Source organism: Myotis nattereri, assembly GCF_964212035.1.
Source record: "Myotis nattereri genome assembly, chromosome: 1".
In the NCBI taxonomy this organism is placed as follows: Eukaryota; Metazoa; Chordata; class Mammalia; order Chiroptera; family Vespertilionidae; genus Myotis; species Myotis nattereri.
In genome coordinates, this window is record NC_138075.1 from 129911531 (window position 1) to 129934496 (window position 22966).

At 41.0% G+C, this 22966-nt stretch overlaps 1 protein-coding gene across 1 annotated transcript; it reads left to right on the forward strand.

Moving 5' to 3' along the window:
- Nucleotides 1-1795: 1795 nt before the first annotated feature.
- Nucleotides 1796-21031, forward strand: LOC308529270 (uncharacterized protein; the record flags this gene model as incomplete). Its single annotated transcript, XM_081105266.1, has 7 exons — nucleotides 1796-2169; nucleotides 6416-6530; nucleotides 6691-6864; nucleotides 8113-8210; nucleotides 9535-9602; nucleotides 15377-15433; nucleotides 20829-21031. 7 exons carry the CDS (start codon nucleotides 1796-1798, stop codon nucleotides 21029-21031), a joined length of 1089 nt encoding a protein of 362 aa, XP_080961392.1.
- Nucleotides 21032-22966: the final 1935 nt, after the last annotated feature.

The following is a 22966-nucleotide window of genomic DNA, read 5'->3' on the forward strand; positions in this document are numbered from 1 at the left end:
CAGCGGGGCCAAGGTCGCCCCTACCGGTGGGGCCACAGTCTCCCTTACCAGTGGGTCCAATGTCTGCCCTACCAGTGAGGCTTCTCTGAAGCCTAGCCTCCTCACCACGAAAAAGGTGTCTCATGTTTTGAAGAATGCTATGGTGGCTGTGAACACCCCTACCACTGGGCCCACGTTTGACCCTCCCACTGGGCCCACGGTCTCTCCTTCCAGTGGGGCCACGGTCTCCCCTACCAGCGGGGCCATGGTCTCCCCTACCAGCGGGGCCACGGTCGCCCCTACCAGTGGGGCCACAGTCTCCCATACCAGTGGGGCCATGGTTGCCCCTACTATTGGGAAAATGGTCTCCCCTACCAGCCAGACCAATTTCTCCCTTACCAGTGGGTCCAACGTCTGCCCTACCAGTGAGGCTTCTCTGAAGCCTAGACCCCCCACCATGAAAAAGGTGTCTCATGTTTTGAAGAATGCTATGGTGACTGGGAACACCCCTATCGCCGGGGCCATGGTCACCCCTACCACTGGACCCACCGTCGCCACTCCCACTGGGCCCACGGTATCTCCTTCCAGTGGGGCCACGGTCTCCCCTACCAGCGGGGCCACGGTCTCCCCTACCAGCGGCGCCATGGTTGCCCCTACTATTGGGAAATTGGTCTCCCCTACCAGCCAGACCAATTTCTCCCTTACCAGTGGGTCCAACGTCTGCCCTACCAGTGAGGCTTCTCTGAAGCCTAGACCCCCCACCACGAAAAAGGTGTCTCATGTTTTGAAGAATGCTATGGTGACTGGGAACACCCCTATCGCCGGGGCCATGGTCACCCCTACCACTGTACCCACCGTCGCCACTCCCACTGGGCCCACGGTCTCAACTTCCAGTGGGGCCACGGTCTCCCCTACCAGTGGGGCCATGGTTGCCCCTACTAGTTGGAAAATGGTCTCCCCTACCAGCCAGACCAAGATCTCACTTACAAGTGAGACCAACGTCTGTCCTACCAGTGAGGCTTCTCTGAAGCCTAGACTCCTCACTAGGAAAAAGGTGTATCATTTTCTGAAGGATGATACGGTGGCTGTGAATACACCTATCGCCGGTGCCATGGTCGCCCCTACCACTGGGCCCACGGTCTCCCCTACCAGTGGGGCCACGGTCGCCCCTACAAGTGGGGCCACAGTCTCCCATACCAGTGGGGCCATGGTTGCCACTACTAGTAGGAAAATGGTCCCCCCTACCAGCCAGACCAAGATCTCCCTTACCAGTGGGTCCAACGTCTGCCCTACCAGTGAGGCTTCTCTGAAGCCTAGACCCCCCACCACGAAAAAGGTGTCTCATTATTTGAGGGATGCTATCATGTTGGCTGTGAACACCCCTGTTGCCGTGGCCAATGCCGTCCCTACCAACGGGGCCATGGTCTCCCCTACCACTGGGCCCACGGTTTCCCCTACCACTGGGCCCACAGTCTCCCCTACCACTGGCCCCACAGTCTACCCTACCTGCCAGACCAAGACCTGTCCTACCAGGGGGGCCATGGTTTCCCCTACCAGCGGGGCCATGGTCTCCCCTACCACTGGGCCCACGGTCGCCCCTACCACTGGGCCCACGGTCTCCCCTACCAGCGGGGCCACGGTCTCCCCTACCAGTGGGGCCATGGTTGCCCCTACTAGTGGGACAACGGTCTCCCCTCCCAGCCAGACCAAGATCTCCCTTACCAGTGGGACCAATATCTGCCCTACCAGTGAGGCTTCTCTGAAGCCTAGACTCCCCACCAGGAAAAAGTTGTCTCATTTTTTGAGGGATGCTATCATGGTGGCTGTGAACACCCCTGTTGCCGTGCCCAATGTCGCCCCTACCAACGGGGCCATGGTCTCCCCTACTACTGGGCACACGGTCTCTCCTACCAGTGGGGCCACGGTCTCCCCTACCTGCCAGACCAAGACCTCTCCTACCAGGGGGGCCCTGGTTTCCCCTACCAGCAGGGCCATGGGTTCCCCTACCAGTGTGGCCAATGCCTCCCCTACAAGCCAGGGGCACAGTCGCATGGAACCCAGGAGGCCTAGCTTTCAAGACAAAGATTTGAATGTGATCCACAAGGCAGCCAGAGAGGGCAGCCGGCAGCTCCTGAAGCACATCCTCTTTTTCGGGATAAGTGACCTGAATTCAAGAGATAAGAAGCGCAGGTAATTGGGACTGCAAGGCTGGGGGTCTGAGGTGCCCTGGGAAGAGGTGGGTGGACCTGGGAGAGGCACGCCCTTGCCTGGCTCAGCAGCTGGAGAGCAGCCTCCTGTCAGCCAGGGCTCTGGGCTGACTTCCCTCCTGGGACCCCGCAGCACCTCCCTGCTGGACACCTAACCTGGGGGATAGCGCTCAGACCAACTTTATGAGCCTCAAAACATAAAGACCCACTCATAATTCCTCTTACAGAACACTTTCCTGACAACTTTAAAAAAATATTTTATTAGTTTTTTACAGAGAGGAAGGGAGAGCGATAGAGAGTTAGAAAAATCAATGAGAGATACATCCATCAGCTGCCTCCTGCACACCCCCTACTGGGGATGTGTCCGCAACCAAGGCACATGCCCTTGACAGGTATCCAACCCGGGACCCTTCAGTCCATAGGCTGACACGCTATTCACTGAGCCACACTGGTTAGGGCTTTATTGACAACTTTTAAGTGATTGAACTATATATCAATAATTGAAATGAAATTGAATATATACAGCATTTTATATTTGATGTACACATTTTTATACCATAATGTTACACACCTTAGAAAATTAAATAAACAGAGAGAGAATTCCCATAGTAGATCAACTACTAGGCTAAAAGTTGTTTAGGTAAAATCTAATAATCACTTTATATCAGTGTACATGTATATGTTCTTTACTAAAAAAATATTTTATTGATTTCTGAGAGGAAGGGAGAGAGAAACATCAATGATGAGAGAGAATCATTGATTGGCTGCCTCCTGTATGCCCCCACACTGGGGATTGAGCCAGCGACCCTGGTATGTGTCTTTGAAGAGAGTAAAACCTGAGACCCTTCAGTGCCTAGCTGATATACTGTCCACTGAGCTAAACTAGTCAGGGCTATTTATACTTTTTTTTAAATGATTACAAACACTTCAAAAGCAAGATTTCAGGAGATTGATTGAGCAATATAAAAAATTCAAACCCTCTGTCAGAAAATAATATGAGCAGGGTAACAGCAAAAGTAGTAGCAAAATATTTGCAATGAATGTGTATCAGAGCAAAAAAAAAAAATGTCTTCATGTTACAGAGAAGTTTTTGAAATCAACAAGAAAAAACTAACTTGAAAGTAGATTAAGTACATTTTGGATATGTGCAAGTGACCAATGGACACAGGAAAAGTACTTAGTATCCTTGGTAGGAAAAGGAATTTAAGTTAAAAGAGGAAAATAATATTTTCCATCCACAAGGTTTGTGAAGATGACCAGTGATTATCCTTATACTGCTGCTTAAAGTTTAAGTTGCTTTTGACTTTTCCATAGGCAATTTGGTACCGAGTACCACATTTAAAAATATATGTATATTCCCTACACCCATCAATTCTATTTATACTAAAGTATCTTTATGAAATAATTAGATAAATTACATAGTTTGTTTCATTCAGCACTGCTTAAAAGAGCAATATAATAATAAGAAAAAAATCAATTTGGTTATACATACACACAAACAGATTATGATCTTGTCTTAGCCAAAAATAGGTGCAAAATAAGATAAAATTTATTTCTGAGCATTTGTATTAAAAATGAGCATTTCTTTAAAAAAATCTGATTTCTGCAATGAACATGTACAAAAGTTCCAGTAAATATTATTATGAATGAAATCATCCTGGGTAAGAGCAATAATATGAATCCTGCACAGATAAAATTGATTGCTCACTTCCTGTTTTGTGGACTTATTTTTGAAATTCTTTTGAGGATTGGTATCTTCAGAAGGAAAGGGAATCTTTTTTACATTTATTTTTATTGTTGACACTGTTACAGATGTTCCCCTTCCTTTCCCCCCTCTTAGTGCCTTTCCACCCAGCCCCCTTCAGCCTTCACTTCATAGTTGTCTGTGTCCATGGGCTATGCAAATATGCATATATGTTCTTTGGCTAATCTCTTTGAGTCCCCCCAATTCCCTCCCTCCCTCTGAGATCTGTCAGACTGTTCCATGTATCCATGCCTCTGGTCCTATTTGTTTGTTAATTTATTTTGTTCCACAGGTAAATGAGATCATATGGTATTTGTCTTTCTCTGACTGGCTTATTTTTGCTCAGCATAATAATCTCTAGGTCCATCCATGTTGTCACCAAGCATATAAGAGTTCCTTCTTTTGTACAGCAGCGTAGTATTCCACGGTGAAAATGTACTACATCTTTATCTACTCATCTGCTGATGGGCACTTGGGCTGCTTTTTGTCTGTGCCTGTAGAGTGTATGCATACATCTAATTACACACATATGTGTTTTACTTTATATAGCTTTACTATACATAATATGTAAATGATTATAGATTAATCATTTTAGTTGTGTACTTATGAAAATCAAAAATGGCGCCCAGTATAACTCCATTGGTTGGAGTGTTGCCTGGTACCCCTCTAGTACACTCAAAGGTCGCAGGTTCATTCCAGGTCAGGACACATATCTAGATTGTGGGTTTGATCCCTGGTCGGGGTACCTATGGGAGAGAACTGATCGATGCTTCGCCTTCACATAGATATTTTTCTCTCTCTCATTCCCCTCTCTTCCTCCCTCTTTCTCTACAATTAATTAAAAATATTTTTAAGTTAAATAATTTATTTTTGTCTTATTTATGACAGATGTCTCCTATTTGTTCCATTTTTGTCCCCCTCAACCCAGCCTCCACCCCACCACAGGCTTTTCCCATACTACTGTCTCTGTCCATGGCTTATGAATATATGTATATATGTTCTTTGGTTAATCTCTTCCTGTTCCCCCATCTCCACCCTGAGATCTGTTACTCTGTTCCATGCATTCATACCTCTGGACATATTTTGTTCATCAGTTTATTTTGTTCATTAGATTCCACATATAAGTGAGATACGTGATATTTGTCTTTCTCTAACTGGCTTATTTCTTTAAAAAATAGAACATATCAGTGATTATTCCTATTCCAGAAGTGTCATTTTAACTTATAGAAGTTTTCTTAAAAAATATTGAACTCTCCCACTATGTTTATTCATTCTTTCAATCCATCTTTACATGAAACATAACCTGAATATCTATTATGGAGCAGACATAGTCTACACAGGACCCTTCCAGTCTATCTACCAGGCCCTTTTTTCATCCTTAAAATGTTCATGTTGGCCAATATGAGCAAAATGAGAAACTGAAAATGAAAGTATTAGGACTTAGTCACAGTTGAAGCTTTTTTCTCCCTGGTTTCAAACAAAAGTATTTTTGAAGGTAGGAAATTGTAAGACCTTTTCTTGCCCTTTTGAAAAGTATAATAGTATCAAATAATATTGATCATTGGGAACATCTGTTTTCCATACAATCTGTACATTCAAATATTGGACAAAATGAATCATCCTATTTATTTGAATCCTGCATTTCCTTTGGCTTAAGTTTTCTTGAACATCAAATTACTTTAAAAAATTATTATTTTGCTTTTTTAGTCCTCTTTCCCCCACAAGTTTTTTAAGAACTAAAATTTATTTAAATGCCAACCATTGATTAGAACTGCAAGAGCTCTGTTGTATTCACCATTATTTCACTTAATGTAAGGTACCATGGATGGAATGATGCCAGTATTTTATGTATCACTAAAATTTTTTAATGCTGTCAATAAGTTTTAACACATTCTGAATTAAAAATTGGATTCCAAAGTCAGAAATGTTAAAGTGTGAGAAGATAAGCATGTTAGAATCATTGAAATACTGTCTTCTTTCTGATCCTTAAAACAGGTCTGCAGAATAGATGTAATGATATCATTTTACTTAATTGAAATGTTGTCTTTATAAAGTGGCAGTAATAGTAATAATGATACTAATATTATCTAACAATTATTTTGCCAGTTTTTTGTGTGTGCTAAGAACTATAGTAAACACTTTGCATAGATTCCCATTAAGCAAACAGTGGTGTCCTGGGAAATAATTATTTTTATCTCCATTTTGTTGATGAGGAAATTAAGGCCAAGTGATAGCTAATAAGTGACAGTTAAAATAGGATCAGACTCAAGTTGAACTGAATTCCCAGGTCATGCTCCCTCTAGTCAAATAGGCTGCTCCTTCATTAATGTGGAGAGAAACAAGAATTAATAAATAGTGTACTGTTTTCAGAAGAAAACGACATATTTGTTTTGAATCATAGGGATAAATGTTTACAATTACATGGATAATTTATGTTTTGAGATAGTGCCCTCTAATTTCCTAACGAGTCCTCTGACTCCCATAGGACTCCTCTCCATGTGGCCTGTGCCTATGGCCGTTCAAGGATAGTGAGACTCTTAATAGAGAGACAATGCCTATTGGACCTCCGTGACAGTGAGAAAAAGACAGCTCTGATTCAGGTATGCACTCGCCAACTATGTCAACATGAGATGGGGTTCATTTAATTATTTAGAATAAAATTCAATTCATCTCATTTATCTAAAAGTCATTGGTGAAATTGTGAAATGTTTATTTTGGTTCCTAGAACTTATAATCTCTTTCTTGGCATAACACTGACAGGCCCTACAATATCAGAATGTGAAATGTGCAGCTATTCTGCTAGACTCTAGTGCAGATCCGAATGCAATGGACAACGATGGCAACACCGCTCTGCACTATGCTGTCCTTGGTCACAATAAAGCTATAGTGGAAAAGCTGCTTGTGTGCAAGGCAAATACTGAAGTGAGAAACAAGGTATAGCTCAAGTAACCTTATTTATTAAATATTTGAAATACATGTGTTTAGTTTAGTTAAAGGCATCTTTTTTTTTTTTTAAAAAAAAGTATTTTTGTATTGAGAGAGGAAGGAAGAGAGAGAGAGAAACATCAATGATCAATGATGAGAGAGACTCACCCATTGGCTGCCTCCTGCACATCCCCTACTGAAGATTGAGCCCACAAATCCGGCATGTGCCCTGACCTCTCATCAACCATGTCCTCTAGGTTCTTGGGTCTACACTCAAACACTGAGCCACACCAGCTGGGCACAAGCATTTTCTTTCTCACATACATATACTGAATGTAATATATCAGGCCCTGTCACCATGGAAACACTCCAAAGCCCAATCAGGGGGCTGGGGAAATGTAGTGTCCACCGTAGGGGGCAAAGCTCTGTCTCCCTTCCACCCCAGAAGGAAGAACTTCCTGTTAGTGCCTGGGAGTGGGAGATAGGCTCAGAGCCCACTAAGGCTGAAGGCCTGGGGGAGTGAAGTGATGCTGGGGACTGGCTGCTGTGCTGCCAGGGGCTTAGGAAATGGTGCTGCTGGGGATGGGTGGGAGGAGGAGGCCCAGTACCCAGCAAGGGGAGCTGGGTGAGTGCAAGAGGGAAGAGGAAGCCCCAGTCCACAGGCAACAAAATAACAACAGGATAGCACGATAGGAACACAGATTCTTGGCACCCGTACTGTAAATGTTGGAAGTGAGATTTGACAAATGATGTTGCAGTTAATCTGTTGAAGGGAGAATGGAGGGCATTTTAAAGGGAAGAACAGTCAGTGACTGCACAGAGGTGAGAAGAAAGGGGCTTTTTTTTTTTTAATTCTCACCAGAGGATAGTTTTCCCCATTGATTTTAGAGAGAGTGGAGTGGAGGGAGGGAACAGATGAGAGAGAGAGAGAGAGAGAGAGAGAGAGAGAGAGAGAGAGAGAGAAACATCTATGTGTGAGAGACACATAGACACATCGATTGGGTGCCCACCCCCCATAGGGCTGGGGATCCAACCTGCAACCAGGGACTTGCCTTTGAATGGGAATCTAACTCCCAACCCTTCCATGTGCAGGCTGACACTCCAGCCATTGCGTAACACTGGCCAGGGAAAAAATTGGATGCTTTTTATTTACTTTCTATATTATATGTGTAAGTTCAGAGGATCTTTCATAATTTTTAATATTCAATTTGGATATATGTAATTTCTTAAATTATAAATTGTTTTTGCTGCTTACAGAGTGACCTCACACCACTTGCACTTGCTAAACTTGCAAACAATGATGAAATGGTGGAATTACTAGAAAGCAGAGCTGCAAAAGACGATCAGAGAAAAAGGTACAATAGTTTGTTCTTTTAAAAATTTTATTTGGAGAGTACATTTATTGAAGCTGGGGACAGTGAAACAGGAAGCACTTCGGATAGAAGAAGAGGGTGTTAGTTGGGACCATCCTAAGCTGCCAGAGAGATTCAAATAAGGCTGCAGGAGACGACCAGACGTTCCTTTGTCCTGTGTTACCAGATCTGTACTCCAAGGCCACTCTCTATCTCGTGGAGCATCTTTGTTTAGGGAGTGGAAGGTCGCATAAGGCCTTTCCAGAATAGTGAGCACCAGCTTGCCTGAGGTTCCATAATTGAGGTTGTCCCCTCAAATGATCTCTTTGCCATAACAATGAAACTTTACCTCAGGTTTCAAAATTTAAATTATGCCTCACATGGAAGCCAGTCAACAGAAAGCTCTGAATCAAAAGTAGGTTATTGGTCCTTAAAATTGCTAAGGGCCCATCCATGACTCATCAGTATCCGTGGGTGACCAGTAGGATTGCATCTTCCAAGCCAGTTGGGGTGGACAGGGAGAGTAAGCGTCGTTCTCATGAAGATCTGCTGGCTCACAGTGAGAGCAGGTAGAGGAGGAATAGTTGTCCTGGCTTCTGTTAGTTTCCTTTCTGCTGCTGGTGATTCGCTGCAGAAATACAGGGAGGGAGGTGCTGTCTGACTGCAGGAGGTCACGTGTTTGTACAAACACTCAGCTGCCAGTTACATAGCAGCTGAGATGCATGAGGTACAGACCACCAGGTGAGGACAGGTGACAACCAGAATTCATAACATCTGAAAACTGCAGCATTTGAATGTTAGAAGCCATGAATAGCCCACATTGGGGTTGATTTGGGATTCCAAAATAGTTTCGACAAATAAAGTTCATAACTAGATTGTTTTCTTTCTTTCACTATTTTTCTGATCATGTCATTTTGCTGTCTTATCTCATTTCATCCTCCTAACAACCTTCTTAATAAGGTAATAAGATTCTTATTTTGTAGTGGAGGGTCTTGAGACAAAAAAAATGACTCATTTGAGAACAAATGGCTATGGGTTATAGAACTAGGATGTGTGAGTTCAAGACATTTATGATATGTCAAACTAACTCTAATTGATTCACTGAACTATACTGCCCTGAAGTCATGACTATTACACCTTATTTTCTTTAATTACATGCTTCATAACACACTTGTAGAACTTACGTATTTAAAGTGTATGGTATAATTAAAGTTTTAATATTAGTTCTGATATTATGTGAAATATTCTATGAATTTAGTATATTTGGAAAATATTTTGTGTTGATATTAAGAGAGTAATACTATTTATCACCATTTTTTGTACATAGGAAGCAACCACTAATTTATGAACATAAAGAAGAAAGAAGACCCGAAACATTTCAAAGTAGCAATCTTGGTAAGACTTCAAATACTGAATTACTCTTGGTGCCCCTAACATAGATGAAGTAAGAGTAGGAAAGTTTTGATAATGGAAGAACACTGTAAAAATACAAAACAATATGTAAGGTGCATATATAGTTTTTCTCAATGTATTTCTTAACAGCATAGTATTCAGTATTATTAACAAAGTTAATTGTAGGTAATTTAAAATCTGGTGCAATATTATTTGGAACGAAATTCATTTATTTAGAACTGACCCCTAAAATCCTATATGATACCTTTATGTAAAAAAGAAAAAAATCATAATTTAAGATGTTGTGCCAAAACCAGTTGGCTCAGTGGATAGAGCGTCGGCCTGCGGACTGAAAGGTCCCAGGTTCGATTCCGGTCAAGGGCATGTACCTGGGTTGCGGGCACATCCCCAGTGGGGGATGTGCAGGAGGCGGCTGATTGATGTTTCTCTCTCATCGATGTTTCTGACTCTCTATCTCTCTCCTTTCCTCTCTGTAAAAAATCAATAAAATATATTTAAAGAAAAAAAAAGATGTTGTATGTTTCTACTGTATTCACATGATAACAAATTGGACTTTTTCTAAAAATGGATCTTACCTTTAGTTTTTATAGCAAATGGATTACATGTAGTAAATGAACACTTGGTAATACATAGGGATTTGTCTCACTAAAAAAGTAACTAAAACTAGAAACGCAACAATATTTTTTGGGTACCACAAAGAAACAGCAAACCATAAGAGTTACAGCAGTTAGCCAGTGTGCAACATCCCAATGAGATTGTTTCTTAAAAGAGTTCTACCCATAGTACTGAAGTCAGAAAGAAAATGCCTGTAGAGAAGCATTGTGGATTTGACATATTATACCAACAAGGTCTCACTATTATCAGCTTCATTGCTCAGAACTCAAAACAGAATGAGATATGTTGACTTAATTAGTTGGATTATTGTAATTTCTCTAGAATATGATGCTCTGTAGCCATTGGTCAGTAGGTAATGATAATAACTATTCAAAGAGCCCAACCTGGGACTCAGGAAATGATAATAGCCCTAACTGGTTTGGCTCAGTGGATAGACCATCAGGCTGTGGACTGAGGAGTCCCGGGTTCGATTCTGATCAGGGGCATGTACCTTGGTTGCGGGCACATCCCCAGTAAGGGGTGTGCAGGAGGCAGCTGATCAATGTTTTTCTCTCATCGGTGTTTCTAACTCTCTATCCCTCTCCCTTCCTCTCTGTAAAAAATCAATGAAATATATTTTTTAAAAAAAGTACAAAGGTGTTTCACAATAACAAAAATGCCAGTGTGCTACCCAGATGTGGCACAGTGTGCTACCCAATGTGTGCAATTGGAAATGTTTGAGGACACCTTGGACTTAGTGGACCTTTATCAGAGGACTTGTGTAGGTTGGTTTGCAAGTTATAGGAAATACAAGGATGGACTAGCGTTTTGACCTTGAAGGTGTGCATAATATGAGAGAGCTGTCCCTGGTTCATTTCTGTGTTGTTGTTTTTTTAACAGAATTTTCAAAGAAAATGTCAAAAATAAGTCATTCATTTGTCCACTGAATGGTCTGCTATTTAACTCTCAGGTGTCTTTTAGGTGCTCAGTGTTATTCTGATGTTGCAGAATGGGAACATTTTAACAACACAGTCCTTGCCCTCTAAGAGCTTGTTAGTATCATTGTCACTTCTATTATTCACATTACTTCATTCAGTGCTACTAGCTGCCAGAGTGCACTAGGAGCTTATAATTACCCTTATTTATTCTTTTGTATTGGCATGTAGGATGCCAGCCTCTTTAAGTCCATGATGAGAACTAAAGTTTTAAACATGTGGGTGAGGCCTTGGCATGGTGGTTCAGTTGCTTAAAGTGCTGTTCCTGATATGCCAAGGTTGTGGTTTTGCTGCCTGGTTATGGCTCATATCAGAATCACCTAATGAATGCATAAATAAGTGGAACCAATACTCCTTCTCTCTCCCTGTCTCTCCTCGTCTTTCTAATGAATTCTTTTAAAATCTTCAAAAATAAATTAAAAAGTGGGTATGTTTTTGTTGTTTTTTTCTTTATTGATTAAGGTATTACATATGTGTCCTTACCCCCCAATGCCCTCCCCCCAAACCCCCTCTCGTCTCTCACCCCTGGTGTCTGTGTCCATTGGTTAGGCTTATATGCATACATACAAGTCCTCTGCTTGATCGCTCCCCCTTGCCCCCACTCTCCCCTACCTTCAGAGGTTTGACAGTCTGATCAGTGCTTCTCTGTCTCTGGATCTGTTTTTGTTTATCAGCTTATGTTTTTCATTATATTCCACAAATGAGTGAGATCATGTGGTATTTATCTTTCTCTGACTGGCTTATTTTGCATTATACCAATGCTCTCCAGTTCCACTTATGCTGTTGCAAATGATAAGAATTCCTTTTATTTATTTATTTTCTTTACAATAGCGTAGTATTCATTGTGTAGATGTACCACAGTGTTTTAATCCATTCATCTGCTGATGGGCACTTAGGCTGATTCCAAATCTTAGCTATGGTGAATTGGGCTGCTATGAACATAGGGGTGTATATATCCTTTCTGGTTGGTGTTTCTAGTTTCTTGGGATATATTCCTAGAAGTGGGTTCACTGGTCAAATGAGAGTTCCATTTTCAGTTTTTTGAGAAGGCTCTATACTGTTCTCCACAGAGGCTGCACCAGTCTGCATTGGTGGGTGTGTTTTAAAGTAACGAACACAAATAGGTTTGCCAGGTAACGAGACAGACGGTGATGTTTGGCAGGAGGAATCTTTATAGAGATTACATGTTTGACAGCAGGAGCAGCAGAGCAAGGGCTAAGGTGTACACATGAGCTTTGAGGGATTTAGGAGCAGTACTCTTTTGATGGGGCCCAATGTGCGTTAAGGGAATGGTTGGGAATGAGGTATATATGTAGCTAAGGCAGCCTTATGAAAGTCTTTAGTACCACAGAAAGGACTAGATGTTTTTTCTTTTATAATTTTGTTTTGTTAAAATATATTTGGCCAACAATAGATTACATTCAGGTATATGACAGAGTAATTTATGTTTCTCATGATGTGTTCACAATGATAAGCAAATGATAACCATCTTACTGTGCAAAGTTATCGCAACTTTGACACGCTCCCTGTGCTGTGCACTAGATCCCTGTGGCTTATATATTTTATAACTGGAAGTTTGCACTGCTTATTCATATTCTTCCTTTTCATCCAAATCCTCAACTCACTACCCTCTGGCAACCATCAGTTTATTCTCTGTGGCCATGGGGTCTGTTTCTGGTGTTTTAGATTGCACCTGTAAGAGAGACATTATGGTGTTTGACTTTCTCTCTCTGATTTAACTTAGCATAGCACCTTCTTGGTCTATCAATGTTGCCATAAATGGCAAGAGTCCATTCTTACTTATGTCTGAGTAATATTTCTTTCTTTCTGTATATGTACACACACATCCCACATCTTCTTTATTCGTTTATCTATGGAGGGCACCTAGGTTGCTTCCATATCCTGGCTACTGTAATTAATGCTGCAGTGAACATTAGGGATGCAGATATCTTTTCAAATTCCTGTGTATGTTTCTGTACAATAAACACCCAGAACTGGAATGGCAGTTGTATTTCCAGTTTTTTGAAATAGCTCTGTGCTACTTTCCACCGTGACTGTACCAATTTACAATCACATGGACAGTGCATGAGGCTTTCTCTGTTCTCCATATCCTCGCCAACACTTGTTTTCCATTTATATTTTGGTGACAGCCATTCTGAGAGGAATGAGCTGGTACTTCATTATGGCTTTCATTTGTATATTCCTGATTAGTGATGTTGAGCTATGTGTTTCCTGTAATTGTTTTAAAAATATGTTTTTATTTATTTTTAGAGAGAGAGGAAGGGAAAGGGAAAGTAAGATAGAAACATCAATGAGAGAAACATCATTTCGATAAGCTGCTACCTGCTGCCCCTGCTGGGGAAGCAGCCTGCAACCCGGCCTGTGCCCTGACTGGGAATCGAACCAGTGACCTCTTAATGCAGGGCACAATGCTCAAGCCTCTGAACCACACTGGCCTGGCCTATATGTTTCTGTTAAATAGGGAGAAAAGGGACAGACTTTCAGTTGACTCCCTCTAAAGTTTTATAGGCCTGAGTTATATCACATGCTCATTCCTAAACCAGTTATTGGTAAAGTAGGTACTGTGATGAGCTCAGTATAATCACTTCCCTTTTTGGAGCTGGGGAGATGCCACCTTCTTTGTGTATCAGGACAGTCAATGTCCAGATAGAGATGTGGTTCTCCAGCAAGAATGAAGACTGAGGCAGGGAGCCAGCAGTGCATACTGCAGGGATGCATTGGAGTTTTGAGCAGAAAAGTAATAAGATTAGGTTTGATTAGGGCCCTCTGGTTGTGATATGAAGCAGGGATAGCAAAGTTTTCCTTGAAAAGGGCCTGATTTTAGTCCATGTGGTCTGCCTTATCTACTCAAGTCTGCTATTGCAGTGTGAGGGCGGTTCTAGAGAATTTGCAACTGAGTAGGCACAGCTATGTTCCAGTGAGACTTTATTTGAAAAACCAGATGGCAGCTTCTATTTGGCCTGTGGGCCCTAGTTTGATGAACCCTCATGTAGAGAACAGATGGAAGAAACCACGTAAAGAGACTGGGAGACGAAACTAGCTCTTGACTTTTTGGACTAGCATCAGTCCATTATGAAGTTTCCATCCATCCATGCTAAATGTGTCAGGAAGCTCAATTTATTCCACTTAAAATGTTGGAGTTTTTATAGGTCTATGTCATTTTTATTCATTTTGCTTTCAAAATATTAATAATTTAAGGAGGAACAATAACAGTTGTTAGTATTTTCCCCCATGTCACAGCCACCTGTTAAGAGCCCATGTTTGACTAGGGCTGCTGACAGTAGCAAAGTAAAAGCAGAGGGAGTAGAGAGGTCTAGGTCATATGATTTCGTGATGATTGCAAGTGAAGAGTGATCAGGGAGAGAGAAATCCTAGGTGATTCATAGGCTTCCAGTCAGTGCACTGGCATTTAGATTGGACGTGAAGAATAGGACTTTGTCAGAGGAGCAGGAAAGAACAACAGTTCAAGAGCAAAGACCAGTACTTTTCCATACATGTTGAGTTATTTTAAAATATATTTGTATTGATTTCAGAGGAAGGGAGAGGGAGAGAGAGATAGAAACATTGATGTGAGGGATTCATGGGTCGGCTGCCTACTGTAGGCCTTGTACTGGAGATTGAGCCTGCACCCCAGGCATGTGCCCGGACAGGGAATCCAACCTTGACCTTCTGGTTCACAGGTCAGCACTCAATCTCTGAACCATGCTGGCTGGGCCATACATGTTGAGTTTCATAGAATATCCATGGATATGTACATTTTGGGTACAATTTTTTTGACTTTTTGACTTGTCCTGTCAAGAACTGCCTTTAATAGGTGAGCCATGGTTTTAGTTTAATAACATTTAAAAAAAAAAAGATTAGGAACAAATAAAAAGAACTTTGTAATCACTAGAACATTATTTTGGAATATGTGATCATTTTTACTTTTCTACAGTTATTGTAAAGAGGAATTCAAACGTGTTTAGTTGGAGAGAATTGTCAGTGTGATTTTTTTCTTTTCTTTATTGGAACGTTCATGCTATAGAACTTGTTGTCAATCATTAGGATCCTGTATTTTCTATTCTGAGTAAAAGTACTGTTTCTTGTTTCATATTATTTTCTGACATCATTGTTTCATTCATCCCTTTTCTGCCTTTATTCCAATAGCTATGAATCTACAGGAATCTCCTAAATCACCACAAACCGAAACAAAATCAAAGACAGGTATTCTGTGAAATCAGCTTCTGACTGTAATCATGTATAATATATCAACCCAAATAATAACAATTCCACATAATGCAATTTTGTTAGAGGTTCTTAAACCCACACCTAGGTTTGTTTATTCACTAGAAAAATTTACAGGACTTAGCATATAGTTGTTCTCATACCTGAGATTTATTACAGTAAAAGTCCAAAGGAAAGTCCCCAAAGAGAATTGGTGTGTGTGTGTGACAAAGGGTGGAGGACACCAGGCACAAGCTTCCAAGAGTCCTCTCCCTGTGGACTTACCAGGAGGTCGTCATTACTCCAGGGTCAAATTCTGACAACACACGTGAACTGTGTCATCTACCAGTCTGGTTAGACTCAGTGCCAAAGTTTTTATGTCACTATAGTCACATGGGCATCTGCCCCATAGCCTGTACCTAAATTCTAGATTCCCAGAAGGAGAGCAAGTGTTTGTCACGAACCCTGTAGGTTGTAGGAAGTATTTAGGCACAGGGGGCCACTCTTCTCAGTTAGGGAAATGAGGAAACCCTCCCCAGATTCAGGTTTTCAGACTCCAACTGAAGGGTAGCCTTTTAAGCAGGACTTTCTATGGATAGGAGTCTTAGTCCTGCGGCATGAAAATTTTCTGCACAGCAGTTATAGCCTTGAATGAATTTTTGGTGTTGACTTGAAAATTTATTTTTAAAGCAAGTAATATTGTAATATAACATGGCACTGGTTTCAGTTGCATCATCCATAATTGCTTGCAATGTTGGTTACTATTATTACTCTTAGTGAGTATTTAATAGCTATTTATACATAAATTACTAGTGCAATATCAGGCAATTATAAACTTTCCTTTTCATCCAATTAATGTTTCAAGGTAATGTTTAGATAAAATCTGTATGACAATTTCTGTATTAAAATTAGAATAAAAAGTGTCATTTAATTACATGGATGATTCAGTTGATATTGCACTAACTCCCCACTTATAATGATAAAACAAGATATTCAACCGTATTTATCAGTTATTTTCTTGCCCTAGTATACAATTATAATTATTGGCTTTATTTATGTATTTCCATATGCTTCACTTTATTGTGGGGATAACACCCTTATTCTTTTTAAAATTCTTTATTGTTGAAAGTATTACATATGTCTCCTTTTCCCCCCTTGATCTCTCCCTGCCTGCTTCTGCCCCCATCACATGCTCTCATCCCCCTATTGTCCGTGTTGATTGGTTATGTATATATGCATGCATACAAGTCCTCTGGTTCATCTCCTAGGCCTCCCCTTCACCCTCCCTAGCCTTCCCTCTGTAGTTTGAAGGTCTGTTCCATGCTACTACATCTTTCAATACCCATATTCTGATACTTGGATCTTCATATTAATTTCTAAGGTGACTATGTCTTGAAAATAGCATTACTATGTTGATATATGCTAATAGTAGTTTCAGCAAATACCTATTTTTAAAGAAAACTTCATAATTCTTAGCTTTTAGATGAGTTTTAGGATCACAGCAATATTGAGGGGAAAGTACAGAGAGTTCCCATAACCTCCACATCCCCTACACAAACAGCCTCGCTCATTTTACATCCTGTAATAGAGCGGTGTATCAACAAAAGTCCATAGTTTACATTAACGTTCACTCTTGCTGTTGTATATTCTATGGGTTTTGACAAATGTATGATGACATGTATCCCCCATTACAGTATCATATACCATCCTTTCACTCCCTTAAAAATCCTCTATGCTCTGCTTATTCATCCACCCCTTCTCCCTAAACAGTGGACACCAGTGATAGTAGCTTTATCTTTTCCTGAATGTTGTATAGTTGGCATCATACCGTAGGTATCTTTTTGAGTGTTTAAAAAATTAAAATTTCAAGGTAATTGGATGCATTTATCCAAGATGTTTTTTGTCCTTTGTGGTTTTCTGTTGTTGTTCTTTAGCTTAGGCTCTGATGACATGTGCCATATGCACTCAGGTAGCATGATTTCTCTATTAGACACCTAATGGGGAAGGTTGAGAAAAATGACCTCACACACTACTGCAGAGCACTGACTGTTTGGACCATCCTTCTCTATGAGGTGGGTCCAGAGAGACTTTCACAATGAAAGGAGACAATCTCAAGTAGTTCTACTTTATACAATTGGAATCCCAAGGTCTCTCATACTTATTTTGCAATTGGAAATGGGGCAGAAAGAGTTTGGTTCCTATGTTTTGCTGTGCTGCAAAATGGAGGGCCTATCAACCAAGCTTCCTGGTGATGGACCGTTTCATCCGAAACTGGCTAGGCTTCACTGAAGAGCTGGAGAAGCTGTATGTGTTAGGACAAAATAAATATACTCTCTTCCAACTACTCTAAAAGGAGGGAGTCCAGAAAACTCATGTTATGTACGTTTGATACTGTTATTCTATGATTCTATTTGCACTAATAATATCATTTTCTTTCTGTCTGATGGGGTTTGATTAGAATGATATTCATTGTACATAGTTTAAAGGTAGGTAGATCCGATTTTGATAGATCCCATTCTTTTTCTTCTTGCATTGAAAAAGAGAAAGTAAATGTTCTTAATGTATTAAAGGCCTACCCATACTATCATTAATATTCACTCTAGTATAGTCTTCAGGTGTGGTCCCAAAGGAATATTTTCCAACAAAACATTAGTTGGGGACTTTTAAATACCTGCGTTTTTTATTATTGTTTTAAAATGTATTTTAATTTTTTCTTTAATAGTGGATGAGATCTCTGCAGAAGGCTCTTTAAACAGGTAACATTTTATGGATTTTTAAAAATTATATGTTAACTTAGGGAATGCTGAGAATAGAAACTACCATTTCTAGAGTGTTCTCCTGTGGACTAGACCCTATTTTATGTAATGAATTTGTGTAATATAGTCATCATAATAACTCTGCAAAGGAGGTGTGCTATTTAGCCTATTTTTTATTAATGAGGCAACTGTGGTTCAGGGAGGTGGATGCATTGACCCATGATTTCATAGTTAGCAAGTTGCTGACCCATGATTTGACTGTCAACTAGCTTGGCTCCCAAATCTACTGTGTTGTCCCTCAACATACACTGATAAGTTCCTGTGTACCACTGGCATGGAGATACATATGAGAATCACATCAGCTCAGTGAAATCTGCTTGTGTGTTAACTCTGATAAGGAGTTTTTCTGAGAGGCCAGGCTAGTCCAAGCATTTAACTTACTATCCTTGACAATTGTATTGGTAAATACGACCTTGTTCTTCTCACCAAACCTTTTAGAGCCCATTTCAGTTAGCTATGGCCACAGAACCAAAGTTTTTACTTATGCAAGGCCTAATCAGGAAAGCATTTTTAGGTACAATAATATCTATTCTTCTTGAGATGAATTATTTATCTGTAAGTAAAGAATATCTTTGTATAGACCATGTTATGTTAATTTAACTCAGAGTGTATTTAGAAGATATTTCTAATTGATGTCTCGAATTACTGACTTCCCAGTCTGGTTTCTTTTCAGGATGGTACCTTTGCCTACCTGTGTGAAGTTTTTTCTTTTTTCCTAGTCCTTTCTTCCTCTTCCATGACTTTCAATGATTTTTACTTCTTCTCTGCTTTTTTTTTTGGTGTTTCTTTCAGTGTGTTATTTTTTCTACTTCTGCAAGCTCCAGGGTTCTCCATTTATCTATATTCAGAATCAAAGTCATGTGAAATTTCAAGAGTTTAAGGAAGTCCAGCAATCTATAATAATAAAAGCATAGCATGCTAATTAGACTGAACAGCTGACCAACTTTCTGGACATCATTCCGGATGCCCTTCTGGACGAAGCCACGGCAGCGAAGTCTGAGTCAGAGGCGATTATGGATGATCAGACAGGCAGTCTGAGTGGTTAGGGGCAATGAGGCAGGCAGGCAGAGTGGTTAGAGGAAATCAAGCAGGCTGGCGAGTGGTTAGGAGCGATCAGGCAGACAGGCAGGTGTGCGATTAGGAGCCAGCAGTCCCAGATTCCGAGGGGGTGCACCGGCAACCCTCCCATGTACAAATTTCATGAACCGGGCCTCTAGTTAATTAATAAAAAACACCTTATTGTACATTAGCATGTGTTTAAAATCCTAGCCAGTGGTGGATCTTCATTAAATCTTTCCCTACTTCAGACTAGTGACCTCAGCATAGTTGATTATAGGTTAGACTTTAAATTAGCAATACGCAAGTGGGGCAAGAGGCATCCATTTTGTCCCTTCATTTTGGCCTTTGAGGTAACCCACAAAGATGAGCACTTTGGCATGTAAATGGGCCACTCTAGACAGACACACAGGGCATTAACTCGGGGAGTACACCAAATTCACTGTTTAAATAGTTAGCTGTATTGAAGATGCTGAGAGGGAAGTGATCTCTGTGTTACATGCACAGCCCTCAGGCTTGCTAGAAATGATGAGTCCACAAGTACAACCAGGTTTCCTCTTCAGCAAGGTACTGATGTCTTTTCTCAAGGTAACTGTAGGTGGACTTTCGAAGAATATGCTTTTGTGAGTGGTGCTAATTCGTGTTTGTTTTAAAATGGTGTTTATGACTAAATTGAGGTTTAAAATAGCTTCCCTGTTCCTTCCTATGTACCAGGTGAGATTTCATAGTTTAGTTCAGGCAGTTTAGGAATAGCAGTGGGTTACTGTCGTCTTCAGCCAGAAACCAGCAAAGGCTCAACTAGTTAGGATGAGCAATGAGCCAGACTCTTATCTCAGAACTTTTAAGATCTTTATCCATTTCACTCCAAGTAGAACCTCTATGCATGTGATTACAAATAAAGTCTCATCTCTGATTTTTCTAATTCATTATGTGCGATTTTGACTTGTTCTCTTTAGTAGAAATATCTGTGTTTTCTGGAGGTTATCGCCTACTCTTCCCCTTGAATTCTTTAGGAACATAAGGGATTCCCTAAGTCCAAGGGAGACAATCTTCTTTCACAAGTCAGATGCAGAGGTAAAAAGAGGACATTCTAATTGTTCTGTCATTTCCTTTGATCTTATTGCTGCAGTCGTGCCACTGAAACTGGTCCTGTAGTCATGATTGATCTTTGCTCCTGGATTGTCCTTGCTGATCCAGATTCCTGAGTCTTCATGTTCATTCTCTCTTGGATTTGAGGGTCACAGCTTTTTATTAGTTCATATCCATATGCTGTTATACTAAGCCACTATTTCAATTACCACCATCTTATATTGGTAGCTGAGCCTCCTAGCTTTAGCACTCAAAGCTCAAAGTCTTCCCCCAACTCTCTCTCACACACACACGAACACACACACGCACACACACACACACACACACACACACACACACACACACTGGAAAGCCTACATGGTGCTCACTTCCTTGCCGGGACCTTTGTGGACTACTTACCTTTGAGCTTCTTGTTTGTATTTTTCTGCTTGCAGGTGTTAGTCAGACCCGTTCTGAGCTGTCAAATAAAGGTTCAAATAAAGCCTCAGGAAAAGGCCAGACATTCCTTTCTCCTTTGTTACCAGTCCTGTACCTTAGGTTCACTTTAAATCCTACAGAGAATCTTTGTTCAGATAGTGGAAGGTCCCATGTCACAATTCCCAGAGTAGTGGGCAACACCCCGCCTGAGATTCCATAACTGAGGTTGGCTCCTCCAGTGATCTCTTTGCCATAACATTGAAACATGCCCAAGTGATTTGAATTTACCTCAGGTTTCAAAATATTTTAAATTTTGCCTCATATGGAAGCCAGTTAACCTAAAGCTCTGAATCAAAAGTAGGTTATTCTGAAGATCTTATATGCATATGTGCATAATCCATGGACTTAGACAGTGGGATGGAGAGGGCCTGGGGCCAGGGGATGGCGGAGAGTGGTTTGGAGGTGGTTAATAGAGAGAAGCAGGGGACTTATGTAATAATTCCTATAGTAAAGAGTTATTTTTTAAAAATCCAATAAATAAAAGTAGGTTATTGGCCCATATAATACCTAAGCCTCCATCCATGACTCATCAGTATCCATGTGTGACCAGTAGGATTCTATCTTCAAAGCCAATGGGGGTGAACAGGGAGATTAAGGATCATTCTCAATAAGATCTGCTGGTTCACAGAGTGAGTAGGTAGAGAAGGGATAGTAGTGGTCCAGACCAGGTCGTGATTTCTATTAGTTTTCTTTCTGCCATTGGTATGATTTGCTGCCAAAATAAGGGAGCATTGTGTTATCTGACTTCAGGAGGTAATATATTTGTAGATAAATTTAGTTGCAAGTTAGATAGTAGCTGAGATACCCTGATTTACAAAACACAAAGAAAGAACAGGTAATAATCAGAAGTAATAACATTTTCTGAAAACTGCAACATTTTATGTTAGAAATGTTGAAAACCCCACAATGGGACTTATTTCAGATTCCAAAACAATTTCAACAAATAATGTTCATGAACTGATTTTTGCTTGACTTTACTGTTTCTCTGAGCATTCTTTTTTTGCTGTCTTAGCTCATTTAGTCCTCCTAACGACCTTCTAAAATAAGGCAGTAAGATTGTTATTTTGAAAGGAGGACCTTGAGTCAAAGAAAAGTGACTTGAGAACAAATAGCTGTTGATTATAGAACTAGGATGTATGAGTTCAAGACACTTGCCCTTATGATAAGCTAACTCTAATTAATTCATTAAACTATACTGTCCTAAAATCATGACTATTTCAGTTTACTTTTTTTAAAAAATTACATGCTTCCTAAAAAGCGTTATAGACCTTATGTATTTGAAATGTATCATATAATTGAAGTTTTAATATTAGATCCAATATTATCTAAAATATTCTAAGAATTTACTACATTTGGAAAATATATTTATAATAGTGACCCAGTGCACAGATTTGTGCACATTGAAAGGAAATTAATTAGAAGGTGGTTAGGTGGGACTGAGCGAAACGGGACAGACACACCCTGGAGCCAACGTCCTGCAGACCCTCCCTGGGGGGCCACACTAAGGGTGGGGTCCTTCTGGCAGGTGGGTTCCCTCCGCCTGGCCATTGGGGGATCAGGTCAAAACCAGCTCTCCAATATCTCCCGAAGGGTCCTGGATTATGAGAGGGCAGTTCTCGGGTGATGCACCCAGGAATCGGGCTCCGTCCTTCCTTGTTCTGGGTGCATCACCTGAGAACCAAAGCTGCCAAGTCACCGCAGCTCAGCAGCTCCTGCACTGAGCGTCTGCCTCTGGTGGTCAGTATGCATCATAGCTACCGGTTAGACAGTCGAAAGGTCGGATGGTCACTTAGGCTTTTATATATAGACTAGTGGCCCGGTGCACAAAAATTTGTGCACTTGGGGGGCATCCCTCAGCCCAGCCTGCCCCCTCTAACAGTCTGGGAGCCCTCACAGGATGTCCTACTGATGTCCCTGTGAGGAGTGGGCCTAAGCCACAGTCTGGCCTCCCTCTGTCGAAGGCAACTGGCCAATCAGGTATATAGATACTTTCTGAAGGCAGCACAGACTCCTTCCTTATTTCTTTCCTCTGCGGTTGGAGAACAGGGGACTAAAAGGTGGACACAGAACTGTGGCCGGGCCTGGGGCTCTTGTA